This window comes from Acomys russatus, chromosome 12, assembly GCF_903995435.1.
Source record: "Acomys russatus chromosome 12, mAcoRus1.1, whole genome shotgun sequence".
Lineage (NCBI taxonomy): Eukaryota > Metazoa > Chordata > Mammalia > Rodentia > Muridae > Acomys > Acomys russatus.
This window is the reverse complement of record NC_067148.1, coordinates 26,475,768-26,491,523: the sequence shown is the minus strand read 5'-3', so window position 1 is coordinate 26,491,523 and position 15,756 is coordinate 26,475,768. Positions and strand designations below refer to the sequence as shown.

At 50.1% G+C, this 15,756-nt stretch overlaps 1 protein-coding gene across 1 annotated transcript; it reads left to right on the top strand.

Annotated features, from left to right (window-relative positions):
• The first annotated feature begins 8,480 nt into the window (after positions 1-8,480).
• Positions 8,481-15,077, top strand: Des (desmin). The gene is made up of 9 exons (XM_051154049.1): positions 8,481-9,134; positions 10,321-10,381; positions 10,488-10,583; positions 10,703-10,864; positions 11,005-11,130; positions 11,530-11,750; positions 13,114-13,157; positions 14,606-14,688; positions 14,907-15,077. The coding sequence occupies exons 1-9, from the start codon at positions 8,560-8,562 to the stop codon at positions 14,946-14,948; spliced, it is 1,410 nt and encodes a 469-aa protein (XP_051010006.1). The 5' UTR covers positions 8,481-8,559; the 3' UTR covers positions 14,949-15,077.
• Positions 15,078-15,756: the final 679 nt, after the last annotated feature.

Below are 15,756 nucleotides of genomic sequence, written 5' to 3'. Positions count from 1 at the left end.
CTGCACCAATGGACACTATGAGCTGGGCCTGGTGGCACACTCCTTTAATCCCAACACTTGGGAGACAGAGGCAGAGGGATTTCTGTGATTCTGCAGCCAAACTTGAACTATATAGCAAATTTCAGGACAGCCAGAGAATATAGAGAGATCCTGTATCAAAAACAAAACAAAGAACAATAAAGGCACCACAACAAAACAAAACAAAACTGCCAAAGGACACTATGAGGAGAGTGAAAAGGCTCCCCACACAGTGGGACAGCTACAAATTGTATTCCTGGTAGGAGATCCATACCTTAGAATATATAAAGAGATCTTATAAATCAACAAAGTAACCCAATAAGAAAATAAACATAGGACTTGAATAAGGACTTGAATAGACACTGTGATGGCTACTTTTATGTCAACTTGACACAAACTCCAGTTATCTGAAAAGAGAGAACCTCAATTGAGAGATGGCTCTGTAAGATCTAAAGTATTCTCTCTCTCTCTCTCTCTCTCTCTCTCTCTCTCTCTCTCTGTCTTTTTTTCTCAAAACAAGGTTTTTCTGTGTGTAGCTTTGGCTGTCCTGGAACTCACTCTATAGACCAGGCTGGCCTCAAACTCAGAGATCTGCCTGCCTCTGCTTCTTGAGTGTTTGGATTTAAAGGCATGCCTGTAAAGCATTTTACTAATTAGTGATTAATGGGTGAGAGCCCAGGCCATCATGGTGCCATCCATGGGCTGGTGGTCCTGGGTTTTATAAGAAAGCAGGCTGAGTAAGCCATATGGAATAAGACAGTAAGTAGCACTAATCCATGGCCTCTACATCAGCTCCTGCCTCCTTGTTCCCACCATATTTGAGTTCCTGTCCTGATTTCCTTTGATGATGGACTGTGATGTGTAAGCCAAATAAAACTTTTCCTCTTCAACTTGCTTTTGGTCATGCTGTTTCATCACAGCAATAGAACTTCCAACTAGGACAGACATTTATCCAAAGAAGATGACCAAAAAACATGGAAAGACACTTAGCATCACTGATGATTGATGATATGCAAATTAAAACCACCCTGGGGTACCCCTCTATTCATTAGGACAGATATTACATAACAAACAAGGCTAGAACACAATGAGTATTGGGAGCAAAATGGAGAACCTTTTGTTGTTTGTTTGTTTGTTTGTTTGTTTTTGAGATGGGGTTTCTCTGTGTAGACCTGGCTGTCCTGGAACTCACTCTGTAGACCAGGCTAGCTCCAAACTCAGAAAGATTCATCTGCCTCTGCCTTCCAAGTGCTGGGATAAAAGGTGTGTGCCAACACTCACTGTGGAGAAACTTTTTTAAGTGTAATTTTTGATTTTGTTCTTTGAGAATTTTATGCATGTATTTTGGAGTTAGATATGTCACCATGGCACGAAGAGGCTGCAACATGTAATTTGGTCATTCTCACCCATAGTTTGTCCCACTCAAGTTTCCTCTGGGCCCTCCTCCTTCCAACACATTCCCATCTCAACTTATGTTCTTAAAAAACAAAAACCCCGCTGAGTTTAGTTAGTGCTGCCTGTATACTGCTTGTATTATGAGCCCTGGAGGGGAGCCAATGGCCAGACCCCGCCCTGAGGACAGGTTCTAAGCAAAGAACACTCTAAAGGCCTAAAGGCCCCTCCAGATACAAGTGGCCAAGGTCTGCCCTACAGAGTAAAAAGCCCAAGCTCCGGACTTGAAAGCCCACCAATCTCCACCCTGGAGAGCTCCATGCTGGAAAGCTCCACCCTCAAGAAACTCTATATAAACCCTGCTCTCTGCTGCTTCTTACCTGAGCGAGGCAGCCACCCTCCTGGGTTTTTTTGTTTTTGTTTTTTTTTTTTGTTTTTGTTTTTCCTTTCCAATAAATCTCTTGTGTGAGGTTTGTTGTCCGGGTGGACTTTGTGGTATTCCTTGGATCCTGAGTGTCAGGATAACTTTCTCCTCAGAGCGGAAACACTTGCACTGGGGACATCCCCGCCATAAGAGCAGACTGTTTACTGGACCATGAGGCAACAAACTAGTGCCATCCTCCCAAAGAAAAATATTCTTTCTTCCCTAGAAGTTATCCACTGCCAATAGCTCCTCAGCTAGGGGTGAGGCCTTATGAGCTCCGCTCCCATCCATCCTAGAACTTTGATTGGCTTGGTCCTTATATAGGACCTTGTATAGGTCCTTATATAGGTAACTACAGCTGCTGTGAGTTCCTAAGAGCAATGGCCAACAGCCATGCCATGCCTAGGAGACAGAATTTCACATCATTCATTTCTAATCTTTCTTACATTCTTCCTGTCCCCTCTTCTGAAATGTTCCTTGAGCCTTAGGGTCAGGAAGAGGTTGATATAGGTTCTATTTAGGGATGGATATTCATAGTCACACTTATTCTCAGCACTCTGAACAGTGATCTCTGTATTAACCACTGCCACTGCAAAAGAAACTCCTCTAAGGGTGAAAGTGGTGCTAATTATAGGTCTAAACAAATATTTAGAAGGAAATTTGACATTTAACCATGTATCAAAACAACAATAATCAGCCGGGCATGGTAGCACATGCTTTTAATCCCAGCCCTCAGGAGGCAGAGGCAGGTGAATCTCTGCGAGTTTGAGGCCAGCCTGGTCTACAAAACAAGTCCAGGATGAGCGGGGCTCTGTTACACAGAGAAACCCTGCCTTGAAAAATCAAAACCAAACCAGAACAAAACAAACACCCAGCACTATTCACAGTAACTGAAGGTGGAAACAAACCATGACCTTCTCCCAGCCTTGGGCTCTTGACTGTGAATTCCCTCCTGAGGAACAGGCCTCAAATCCAATCAGAAAGCAGTTAGTTATCCCCAGAGTAGCCATAACACCATTGCACCAGTGGGCATGCCTTGCCTGGCAGGTCGATATTGTAGCATGCAGTACCCAGCACTATTCACAGTAACTAAAGGTGGAAACAAACCAAACACCCATCAAAAGACGAAGGGACAGACAGAGCAACATTACAAATGAGGGAGCATTATTCGACCATTAGCGAGAAGGGAACCCTGGTACCTACTGTAACATGGAGGAACCTTGATTTTTTTCTTTCTGAGTCAAATACCAGTCCCAAGGAGACAAATGCTGCATGACTGACTCCATGTGCATGGGGTACCTACTGCGATCAAATCCACAGAGGCAGAGATAAAGTGCAGTGTTTAAATGGACTGTAGAATCTCTGAGTAGATAAAGCAGACAGGATTCATAAGGAATCCAATCCTTCCTTCCTCTGCAAATAGAAGTGAAACTTAATTGGAGCTACTTCTTTTAAAAGACTGTACTAAAAGGAAATAGATTCAGGCTCGGGGCCACAGACATGTGATCCTAGCAACGTTGAAGACTAAGGCAGGAGACTGGAAGTTCCAAGTCAGGCTGAGGTACAGAGTGTAAGTTCAAGGTGAATCTGGGCAACACGGCAAACCCCCATCCCAGAACTAACCAAAGAAAGGAAGGGAGGACACAGGGAAGGAGAGAAAGAAGGAAAGAGCAAACACAGAGAGCTTAGCTCAAGTCAGTAGAAACAACCAGCAGGCACAGGCCAGGATTCCTAATTGGAGAGACAAAAGAAGGCGAACAGAGCAGTAACCAATCAGGTATTTCTTTGCTTCTCTTTGTGTCTGACCTGAAAATGCCTCCCTCTTATGCTCCCTTTATGGAGCTTTAGGATCGCTTCTTTTTGCAGCTGCCTAAGTCGGGAACCACTGTTAGTGCCAATAAACTCCGGCATTTGTTTGTTTTCGAAGCAAAATTTGTAGCTCAGCCTAGCCTTGAGGTTGTTAGGTGGCAAAGAGTGAACTTGAACTTCTAATCCTCCTGCCTCTGTCTCAGAAGTCCTGGGATTATGCTCATGTGCTAACCATGCCCAGTTTATGCAGAAGGAGGGATCAAACCCAAGGCTTTGTACATGTTGGGCGACTGAGCTGTATACCCAGTCCCTGCTCTGACAAACGATTCAAGACGTTTTGTTGAGATGGGAGGGATGGCTCAGCAGTTAAGAGCACTGGCTGCTCTTCTGAAGGGCCTGGTTCGATTTCCAGCATCCATGTGACAGCTCACAACCACCTGTAACTCTAGTCCCAGGGGGTCCTACACCTTCTTCTGGTCTTATTGGACACCTTGTCTATGTGGTACATAGACACACATACAGGCAAAACACCCATTTACATAAAAATTGTGTGTGTGTGTGTGTGTATGTGTGTGTGTATGTGGGTGTGGGTGTTTTGGTTTTCGAGACAGGGTTTCTCTGTGTAGCCTTGACTGTCCTGGACTTGTTTTGTAGACCAAGCTGGCCTCAAACTCACAGAGATCCATCTGCCTCTGCCTCCCAAGTGCTGGGACTAAAATGCATGTGCCACCCCTGCCCAGCTTTTTTTTTAAATAAAGACTTGCTCCTTAGTTTACTTTTTGACAGTTTTATTTTGTTTTGTGTTTGATTGGTTGGTTGGTTGGTTTGGCTTTTTGAGACAAGGTTTCTATGTGTAGCCCTGGCTGTCCTAGAACTCACTATATAGACCAGGTTGGTCTTGAACTCACCAAGATCTGTATGCCTCTGTTGGGATTAAAGGTTTTATTAAGGGTAGGAAGGAGAGATGAGCAGAGGGTTACTGTTAAATGGTTGTGGAGTTTCAGTTTGGAAAATGAAAATATTCTAAGGACAGGCAGTGATAATGACCACACATTGAGAATGGATTTGATGCTGCTGACTGTGCTTAGAAATGGTGAAAATGGCATGGGCCTATAATACCAGTGTGTGTTTGAGGGGGGGGGCCAGAGTGGCAGGATCAAGGCAAGTTTGAGGCCAGTTAGGTCTACATATCAAGATTTAGGCTATTCAGGGCTACATGGCAGAACCTGTCTCAAGAATGAATGAATGAATGAATGAATGAATGAATAAATAAATAAATAAACAAAGGCCAACTTTATATTACATATATTTTATAATAATAAAACAGGACTCAGTTATTGGGGTACTAAAACAGGACACTCTCTAAGGCACCTGTGTTTACTGACAACAGCTTGCCTCAGAACAGCATGTAAAATATCTTAAAAGAGGAAAAAGCCAGGTGTGGCAGTGCACAACTGCAATCCTAGCACTCTGAAGGTTAAGGCAGGAAAAAAGATTGAGTCTGGGCTACAGAAGGGGGGGGCGGGGAAAAAAGGTCAGTTTTGTATATGTGATCAAAGACAACAACAAACAACAGCCGCCACCTAAAAATTGGTTGTGTGGCTCAGGCGTCGGGGCCAGGGTGGGATAGTTAACTGTTGAAAAATGGGAGCCAGTAACTTTTGCCTTTAAACTCTTCTGTGTTGCTTGTGGGTTTTTGTTTGTTTGTTTTGTTGTTGGGTTTTTTTTTTGTTGTTTTTGTTTTTGTTTGTTTTTGAGACAGGGCTTCACTGTGTAGCCTTGGCTGTCTTAGACTTGCTTTGTAGACCAGGCTGGCCTCGAACTCACAGCGATCCGCCTGCCTCTGCCTCCCAGGGCTGGGATTAAAGGCATGTACCACCACGTCCGGCTGTCACTTGTGTTTTGACCATGTGCATTGCCCATCCAGGAAGAGAAGGGTTATTTTCAGTGCGTCCCATTCCCGGCAGCCCCCTCGGGAGCCTTGCTCTGGTGCCACTGCCTCTCAGAGCGTGAGTTGGAGTGTCCCCTTTTCAGCTGCCTTCCAGGCTTCAGACTGTGTTATTTTACAGCTCTCCATGGGACCAGATCCTCAGGAGTGGAAACGCAACTGCTTTGAAACCAAGTCTGGTAGTTGTTGATTTTGACTAGAGATGACGTCATTTATTTATTTGTTTTCTGACTCATTTCACCAAGAAACTATGGCCTTAGAGAGGGCCCGAAAGCCAATTCCCTTCTACGTTCTAGAGATGGTTCACAAAGCCTCAGCAATGTCCCTCTCAGCAGCGTCACAGAAATGAGTGAGCGATGTCCTACACACCCTGTTTCTTTGGGTTGTGGATGACTAAAGCCAACACTGAGAGCCTTTAGTGGAAAAAGGGAGTTTCTTGATCCAAGTAGAGGACAAAGCATAAAAGCATTCAGTGCAGAGGTGCCTTGGGTAGCAAGGACCTAGGGGTTGGAGCTGTCAATCACACTCAGGCCAATGGCTTCTCCTCTCCAGCTTTCTATTTTCCTTTTTTCTTTTTGGTTTTTCAACACAGAGTTTCTCTGTGTAACAGCTCTGGCTGTCCTGGACTTACTTTGTAGACCAGGGTGGCCTTGAACTCACAGAGGTCTTCCTAAGTCTACCTCCCGAGTGCTGGGATTAAGGGCACTTGCCACCAAGCCCAGCTCTCCTCCCCAGATTTCTATGCCTAGCATGTTGACAGCGTCCCCACCAAACAGGGAAGGAGACGAGGCCACCACAAGGGGCCTCAAACCCCATTTCATTCATAAGTTCCAGTTGAGATCTTTGATTGACCCTGTTCAGACCCCGCACCCCTTGAGCCAATTCTCACAGACGGGAGATACAATGGTAAGACTGGCTGGGATCAGAGTCACATGACTACTCTTTGTGCTGATGAGAAGGGGTGCAGCGTCACCAACGTGATGGAAAGGACAAGGAGGCTTGTGGGCTTTGTTAAGTGACAATGACAACTGAAGGTGCTGCCTGGGATGTGCTAAGGACCCATCCAGCCTCCCAAATCCTCCAGAAGCATACATTCTAGATTGGAAGCTCAGACCCAAAAATAACTAGAACATAACAGCTTGCACCGACTTGAAGGCTGGGTAAGAATATCTGGAGCTCCCCATCCATCTCATAAACGTGTCTCAGGGATAAAAATTAAATGCTTAATGTGAAAGGCTTTGAAAAGACTGTGGTAGCAAAGCCTCCACAGTTCACCAGTCTGGGGACCAGAGCCTAGTCCCTGGGAGTCAGGCTACCTCCCCATGCTGAACTACAGAAATGGGATTTACACCAGTCTCCGCTTCGCTTCGTGGGGACGTGGGAGAACCGGGAAATCACAGGCGTGCCGTCCTCGGCGGGGATCAGTACATATAAGGCGTTGTTGCTGTTGTTGTTCCGAGCTTTATTGTCTCCTGGGCCTGCTTACACTCTCATTGCACAGTCATGCAAAGCTGCTCGGCCCTGCTCTGTGACTAAGGATACTGAGGGACAAGGAGGTAAAGGACCTGCTTCCTAGCGACACTTTCTGACCAGCCCTGGGCAGGGCTGTGACTCCCAATCCAATGCTCTGTTTCTTGGCTTAGAGCTTTGAGGCTCCTAATTTCTGGAGTTTGTATTCTAGAAGGATCAGTCCCAAGAGAGACCTATAAGAGGGCAGGGGAAATGAAGAGCCACAGGGCGATGTACACAGAGAAACGTAGGTGTCTTTAAGGGTCAGGGTCAGTGAGTACTCTGTGGGGAGCACTACGAAGTGGGAAGAGAAAGGCAAACCCACTTCAGGGCTTCATTTCTGTTGGGATCCTGGAATGATTGAAGCCTGGCACTCCCAGCCTTCTTCAACACCTATATCTCCTCAGGTGCCTGGCCCCTAGTCTCCAGACAGCCTCTCCCTACCTTGTTTCCTAGCCCATGAATTCATTCTTCGCTATAAATACCAGCTCTGGTATTCCGCCTTGGCAGCTGTTGCTGCCTGGGAGATGGCTGGCCTGACATGCGGGCTCCTGACAAAACACAAACCCCTGGTGTGAGTGGGTGTGGGTGGTGTGAGTGGGTGTGGGTGGTGTGAGTGAGTAGTGAATCAGAGAGGGGGTAAGGGAGACAGGGCCACAGGAGTCAGGCGGAGGCAATGCGGGGGTGTGCCACACACGACTGGAAACAGCACTCTTTCTGGAAATGATCGCGCTGGCTATAAACTTGAGGGAAGCAGAAGGCCTATGCTCCTCCAACGGGGAAACTGAGGCTCAGAACTAGAACCCAGGTGCCAGTGGTATGCGTAAGCAGTCAGACACTGGCTTGGGGTTACTTTCTGCCTAACATGTGCGCCCCCCACCCCCACCCCCCATCCTTCAGGCTTGCCTGTAATGGGCTAATAGATTCCTGTCTAGCCTTTGCCCCCATTGGTTGGAAACCTCACATCTTCTAAGCAACTTTTGCAAACCTTTGCAAATAAAACACTTCAGGGGTCTTTCTTGTTCATCCCAATGCCCTAAAGTCTCTCCTTGAAGAAAATAACCTCAAACAAATGAAGATCTTTATAGCCTGCTTTCCCCGAGGATAAGCCAGGCATCCAAACAGGAAAAGGGGCCTGCCTGGGGTCGCCTGTCAGCTCCCTGCCCTGTGAAACTCAGCAGGCCTGCCTGTCTTCTGTCCTCTTGGGGCTGCTCAGGGGCGCAGGCCTCTTGCGGGGGAGCTGTCCTCCCCGCCCCCTCGCCTGAGGCCGCCCTTTCCTGGCAGGACAGAGGGATCCTGCAGCTGTCAGGGGAGGGGCGGCGGGGGGTGATGTCAGGAGGGCTACAAATAGTGCGGGACGGCTAAGGGGCTCTGTCTCCTCTTTTCACATCCACTCGCCAGCCGGCTGCCGCCCGCTGCCTCCTCCGTGCGTCCGCCTAGCCTCGTCCACGCCGTCACCATGAGCCAGGCCTACTCGTCCAGCCAGCGTGTGTCCTCCTACCGCCGCACCTTCGGTGGGGCCCCGGGCTTCTCGCTCGGCTCCCCGCTGAGCTCTCCCGTATTCCCTCGAGCAGGTTTCGGTACCAAGGGCTCCTCGAGCTCAATGACATCCCGCGTGTACCAGGTGTCGCGCACGTCGGGCGGGGCCGGGGGCTTGGGGTCGCTGCGGGCCAGCCGGCTGGGGACCACCCGCGCGCCGTCCTACGGCGCCGGGGAGCTGCTGGACTTCTCTCTGGCGGACGCGGTGAACCAGGAGTTCCTGGCCACGCGCACCAACGAGAAGGTGGAGCTGCAAGAGCTCAATGACCGCTTCGCCAACTACATCGAGAAAGTACGCTTCTTGGAGCAGCAGAACGCCGCGCTTGCCGCTGAGGTCAACCGGCTCAAGGGCCGCGAGCCGACTCGTGTAGCTGAGCTCTACGAGGAGGAGATGCGAGAACTACGGCGCCAAGTGGAAGTGCTCACCAACCAGCGAGCCCGTGTCGACGTGGAGCGTGACAACTTGATCGACGACCTGCAGAGGCTCAAGGCCAAGTGAGGGTCCTGGGCCTCCTAGGATCTTTTCCCCCTCACCTCATCCCTTTGAAGGGAACTGGGTACCCCCTCCCAGAGCCTGGGGCCCTCCTCAGCCCATGCATGTTTTTGGAGAAGGTCATTGCCCGGTGATCCCTAAAAAGAGATGGAGTATGGATATTTCCATTGCTCCTTCTATGTAACACTGGAGTAGTTTTCTTGGGGCGGTAGATAGAAGAAATGGGAGACCTTGGGAGGCCTAGCGCACAGGGGCAGCTGCCTTTGTAAAGATGCTAAGTTGCTGGAGTGTGGTGTGGTGATAGCTATCACCAAGGAAAGGCAAAAGGATCCGGGCACTGCCAGAGGGAGAAGAGAGACTGATGGGAGCTTGAAAAGCTGGATGGCTTGGGAAGGGCAGGAGGAAGCCAGCCAGTGATTGTCAGCTCAAGTGTGATGAGGCCCTGGGGAGAGGGTAAGGTGGGGTGCTTGGCCCCTGGGTCTAGCTGAAGCAATGCTATTGCACTAAGTAAATGGGTGGAGCTGAGTAAAGGGGGCAGTGGATAAAGGCTGAGGCCCTAAACTCAAGAGGACCAGCCCATTCCACCATGATCCAATAAGAAAAGACTGAGTAACTCTGACATGGGGGAACTTGGGAAGATACAGGATTGCCATGAGTTCTAGGCAAGCCTGGGATACAGAGCAAGTACCAAGCCAACTGGGCCTACATAGCAAGACTTGTTTTAGGGGAAAAAAAAATAATATATATGACAGAAATGACTCCATACAGAATATTGCAGAATGCTCATAGTCCTGTTTCTGTTTACCCAACCGAGTAGAGTCACCTTCTTGTCACCGAAGTCACAAACATGTATTTAGCTCCTACGTGGGTCAGGCTAATCCTGAGGACAGAGAAGTGGATAAAATAAAACACAGTTCCTAACCCCCGGGGAGGTCAGTCTATCTGGGACATAGATTTCAAGGGTGTGGCTCCAGAGCTCAGCCTGAGCCACTTCCTGCCCCCGCCCCCTCTGCCGTGGGCGGGGCCTCTGCTGCTTTTTTTTTTTTTCCCCCTGGGCCTCTTGTTTCTACCCAGCAACCAGAGACTCTGTGTCCTGAGCTGGCTCCCTGATAGATTCCCCAGCTACTGGTTTTCTGTTGCTGGCTCTGTCCCTCACCATTTGTCTGTCTGTCTGTCTGTTCTGGCTAGGCTACAGGAGGAAATCCAACTGCGAGAAGAAGCAGAGAACAACTTGGCTGCCTTCCGAGCGGTGAGCCCTCTTTGGTCCCCAGCAGTCATCTCTCTTTCCTCTCCCTTGGTGCTACTTGAGTTGTTCCAGACTCTGACACTGTTGTCTCCCGCCCCCCCTCGTCCAGGATGTAGATGCAGCCACTTTAGCTCGCATCGACCTAGAGCGCAGAATTGAATCACTCAACGAGGAAATTGCATTCCTTAAGAAAGTGCACGAAGAGGTACCAGGGCCCTTGGGCGATAATGAAAGCAGTAAAAAGTGGGGATGACTCTGAAATCGGGGTGTGAAGGTACTTTGGGAGGGTCCAGGAGGGGACTGAAGCCCAGCTGTGCCCTGCAGGAGATCCGTGAGCTTCAGGCCCAGCTTCAAGAACAGCAGGTCCAGGTGGAGATGGACATGTCCAAGCCAGACCTCACAGCTGCCCTCAGGGACATCCGGGCTCAGTACGAGACCATTGCGGCTAAGAACATTTCTGAAGCTGAGGAGTGGTACAAGTCCAAGGTGGGTGGTCCAGCACCTGCCCCCCTCCATTTCCTGTACCTGCATCCCTGGAGTAGGCGGGGCCTGGGGTTGCCATTCTCCCTTGTGCACACTGCATCATCCTGTTTCATCCCTCGTGGAGACCCTTTCTCTGCTCTCAGGTTTCAGACTTGACCCAGGCGGCCAATAAGAACAATGATGCGCTGCGCCAGGCCAAGCAGGAGATGATGGAGTACCGACACCAGATCCAGTCCTACACCTGCGAGATTGATGCCCTCAAGGGCACTGTGAGTCCCTCCCTGCTCCCACAAGCCCAGCCTCTTTCTGCACGCAGCTTAGCTCATACCTTCACTCTGGGACACTTTGAGCCCACTTTACAGACCTTTGGGGGGGGGCGGTCTTCATCTCCTCAAATGCACAGAGAGCTAAAACCAGATGGGTAGATTCCTAGTTGGGGACTAAGGAATCAGTTGAGGGTGTCTCCCTGTAGGGTGGAGGACTTGAGCTCAGGGTTCCACAGCTAAGCAAAAAAGCTTTAGACAATTCTTCTACCTGGCCATGAGCACATGGAGTTAGTTGCCTCCGACCCCCAACACTGGGTCTCTTTCCATCCTGATTCTCTAATGGCGTCCTTCCTAACTATGCTCCGAGCCTGTCCTTGACTTGGGCCACCTCATCCCTTGCAGAATGACTCCCTGATGAGGCAGATGAGGGAGCTGGAGGATCGCTTTGCCAGCGAGGCCAGTGGCTATCAGGACAACATTGCACGCCTGGAGGAGGAGATCAGGCATTTGAAGGATGAGATGGCCCGCCACCTGCGGGAGTATCAAGACCTGCTCAATGTGAAGATGGCCTTGGATGTGGAGATTGCCACCTACCGGAAGCTGTTGGAGGGCGAGGAGAGCCGGTGAGGGGTTAGGCTTGGGGTGTGGTGCTGGGAGCCCAGGCCATGCCAGTTCTCAAGATCTAGATACAGTTTTATACAAGAGGCCGTTGTTCCGCCCACTGCAGAAAATTAGCCAGGGCCACCTGGGTAAAGCACGATGTAATTAATATCTTCTTAGAGAGAGAGAGAGAGAGAGAGAGAGAGAGAGAGAAATGTAAGTATTCCCTTATCCACCTTTAGAATTAAAAACCCACAGCATAAAATCATATTCGGCAATCAGTAATAAAATATTATTGCCAGTCAAGGGAGAGATGAAAGCAGAAGTGGAAAATGATGAGGGTGAAAAGGGAGGGGGTGCTAGAGACAGACAAATGAGGAGGCAGGAAGCCTTGCACACAGATGGCCTTACAGAGAGGCTATGGTGAGTACACATACAAATGCGCGAGCGCGCGCGCGCGTGCACACACACACACACACACACACACACACACTCATTTGTGCTCAAAGGAAAAGGCACAGATGATGTGCTCAAAGTAAAACCCACCCAGTCTCCAGACACAAGAAACAGGAATGTATAGGAGTCCTCTGGGAGACAGAAATATTGTGAGTCTGGATTGGATTGGAAGTTACATGGAGATAGATACTTCTCAGAACTCATTAGATGTTACCTAAAGGTCTGCCCGTTTCACTGTACGTAAGCTTAACATTCATTGAAGATGGGTCAATTATACCAAGAAATGGTACCATCAGTATTCATAAAAGGGAGGCAGCCATGTTTAGGTGTGACTTTGAACATCTGTTCTTCTTGCCTGCCTCCATTTCTTGAATGCTGGGACTTGAAAAGGCTAAGCCACCAAGCCCGGCTTATATGGTGCAGGGGATTGAACCCCAGCTGCGTGCATGCTGGTCAAATGATCTACCAACCGAGCTACATCTCCAGACCCTGAGTTTTGTAGAATGACATCTACATCTAACACAACATGGATGACCTTTTAAGGTAGCTAGGACCAGATGTCCTTTTCTGGACTAGGCCTAAATGGCCCACTCCTGGATCTGGCCTGCCTGGAGGGTGGGCACAAAGTGAGTATCACTTACAGCTGCTGTTTGTGTCTCCTCCAGTACCAAGAGGGCCTGGAAGGTGCAGTGGGGTTGGGCGTCTTGGTGTCATGCCTGAGGTCCGGATTAGAACTGATGATCTTTCTAGAAGGGGAAATTCCTGGGACCGCTAGCGTTGGTCCTCGATCTGCACATTGAGTAGTTAGTGAGAGTATTGGCCTCAGTGGGGCTGGGACAGCTGGAAATGTTTGGGGAGAAGCAGCCTGAGGAGGGAGGGAGAGCCCTGACTGTTCTTAACCCTCTGGGAACATGGTCATTCCCTTTGCAGGATCAACCTTCCTATCCAGACCTTCTCTGCTCTCAACTTCCGAGGTGAGTGTGTGCTGGATGGTAGAGGTGGGGCTGCAGGGGCCAGGGGTTCAGCTTGGGTAGCCGAAGCTTATCAGGAGAGAAGGATGAAACCCTGGAACAGGCCAGGCATGAAAGAGAAAGAGAGCAGTGAGGTGGTGGTGGTAGTGATGGTGGTCCTGTGCTGGTTTGTGTTCTATTGTGCTGATGACATCCCCTGTAACCTTCTGGGTCTCAAGAATCAGGCTGTGTCCTGAGTCCCAAGCTCTGGAAGCTGCAGGGGTGTTTCCCCTGGCAGTAGGAGCATCTCAGTCTCTGGGCAGGAAGGTACCCCTTGCACATGAGTTGTCTGGCATGCTGCCAAAGAGCACTTGGCACACCGCTCTCCGCCTGTTTGTTGAGTGCCTTGTTTGTGCGAGCAAGATGCTGGATGTGCATTTGAAGAAGAAGGAAAAAAAAAAAAAGGCAAATTTTAACAAAGCCAAACAACGAAGAGAATGAGCTTTGAGGGCATTCTGCCATCCTGACATCAGTAATATGCAGATCAAGTGGCTTCCCAACCCCAGAGAGCAGAAAAGCACTCACTAATGATACATTAGGAAAGCGAGCCGGAGATCTTGGCAGCTTCCTCCTTTCCTAGATCAAACCTTTTATATCTTCGATGTTCGTTTCCATCAGGAAAAATACACGCTGTGCTCCATGGAGTCAAACGTTCATTACAGGCTAGTTGCTTGCTAAGGGCCTCACAAGCGCCAAACTCCTGACACCACAGAACTAAGTGTGACCCCCACTATGAAAGTCAGGCTTCTCTTTTCACTCATTTGTTTACTCGGAGGCCAAGTATGTGCGTTCTGCATATAAAAATCACTTCTGCTGCGTGTCAGCGTCTCTGAGCCATAAGGGGAGCACCCTGGCTGCTGATTCCCATAGAGGAAACTGAGGCACAGTAGGGTCAGCAAACCAGCGACTAGCTCCTGCTGCGTTAAGACATCAAGTGGCTCACCCAGAGAAAAAGAGCTGGAGCCTCTAGGTTCTGCCAGCACGTCCACAGGCCTGGGCGTTGGGGCTCCCCGTCTTAGAAGAGAGGCCAAGATACACAGTCAAGTGCGGCTTTTCTGAAAAGCCAGAGGTGGAGAGAGAGCAAGGAGGGATAGGAAAATGAATACTGGGCCTGGGCCTTGGGTTCCCCTGCCATCCTGTACCAACCCTCAGCGGAGTCTTTTGGCTCTCAAAATCATCGCTCTAGGCAGACTGGCCCTTGACTCGACAGAACCACCTCCCTGGTGGGTGCTAGGTTTGAAGGTCAGGTCTTGAAGAAGTCGGAAAGGGTGCAGGAGGAAGGTGGAAATGAGCTAGTACTTGGATCGATGCAGCCTGGGGTGGATTTCCAGCCCAGCCCATGGTGCAACTTAGGTATGAACCTGGCTAGGCTGAGCATGTGTGTGTGTTGGGGGGCGGGGTGTCTGTTACAGAAACTAGCCCTGAGCAAAGGGGCTCTGAAGTCCACACCAAAAAGACAGTGATGATCAAGACCATTGAGACTCGGGATGGAGAAGTGAGTGGTCAGAACCCTTGTCCTTGGTGGGAGTAATGCGCGGGGCGGGGGTGGGGTGGGGTGGGGGTTTGCAGGGGTGGGGTGGGGTGTCTGCCAGCCAGGTGTTTTTCATCAGCTGGGCGGCTTCCCACTGTGGATGGGGGTGAGTGGGTCCTGTGGCCTTGGGGTGGGGTAAATGGGGTCAGCAGTGGATGGATTGGACCTCTCCTCTTGCTCAGGTCGTCAGCGAGGCCACACAGCAACAACACGAGGTGCTTTAAGCCAGACATTCACTGTCCCGGCCCAGTCCTCACTGCCTCAAGAAGCCAGCCTTCTCCACTCTCCGACATCACGCCCAGCCACTTTCCTTCACTCACAGCCTCTGACCCTCCCATCCCCACCCCACCCCCTTCACCGATCACCCCTTTGTGGTCTTCATGCTGCCCAGCCCCAGGAAACACCTCAGCCACCTCTGCAGACCCTCCCATGAGTCTTGGCTGATGGCAGTTGTCAAGCCTGGCTCTTAAGAGAGGACCCAACTCAAGTCATGACCCTTTCCCTCCCACCTTTGTAACCTCAGGCTTTAGCCTCTAGCTTTGAAGAGGGTGCCAGAGAGGGTGTTGGGATCGGCAGGGTCAGGACAGAGCTCTGTGGACATCCCCACATTCGACCCCCAGCCTGGGTCAGAGACAGCGTGAAGCCTTCTCAGCAAGCTGAGATGGAGAGTGGGGGAGGTGGGGGCTGAAAAAATGCCCCCGTGGCACCTCTCTTTCCCATCCCAACCCAGGATGGGCTTGGAAAGCAGGGGCTGTAAGAGGGAACCGGAAGGTGCTGGTTGTGGGAGCAGGAGATATAGAAGGAGGGGGGGGGGTGAGAAGCTGGAGAGTAAAGGAGAGGCAGAGAGTGAGCTCGCAGTGGGAGGGTATCACCTCCTGTGCCTGCCCCTCCCACTGCAGGGGCCCCGACAGAAACAATAAAGAGCCAAGCACAAACCTACACGCCCCTGCTGTCTTGACTGATGAGTCTCTGGGCAGGGGACGACCCTGGACCCTGTGGTACTACCCATTACCCTGGGAAGGACCGCGTCAA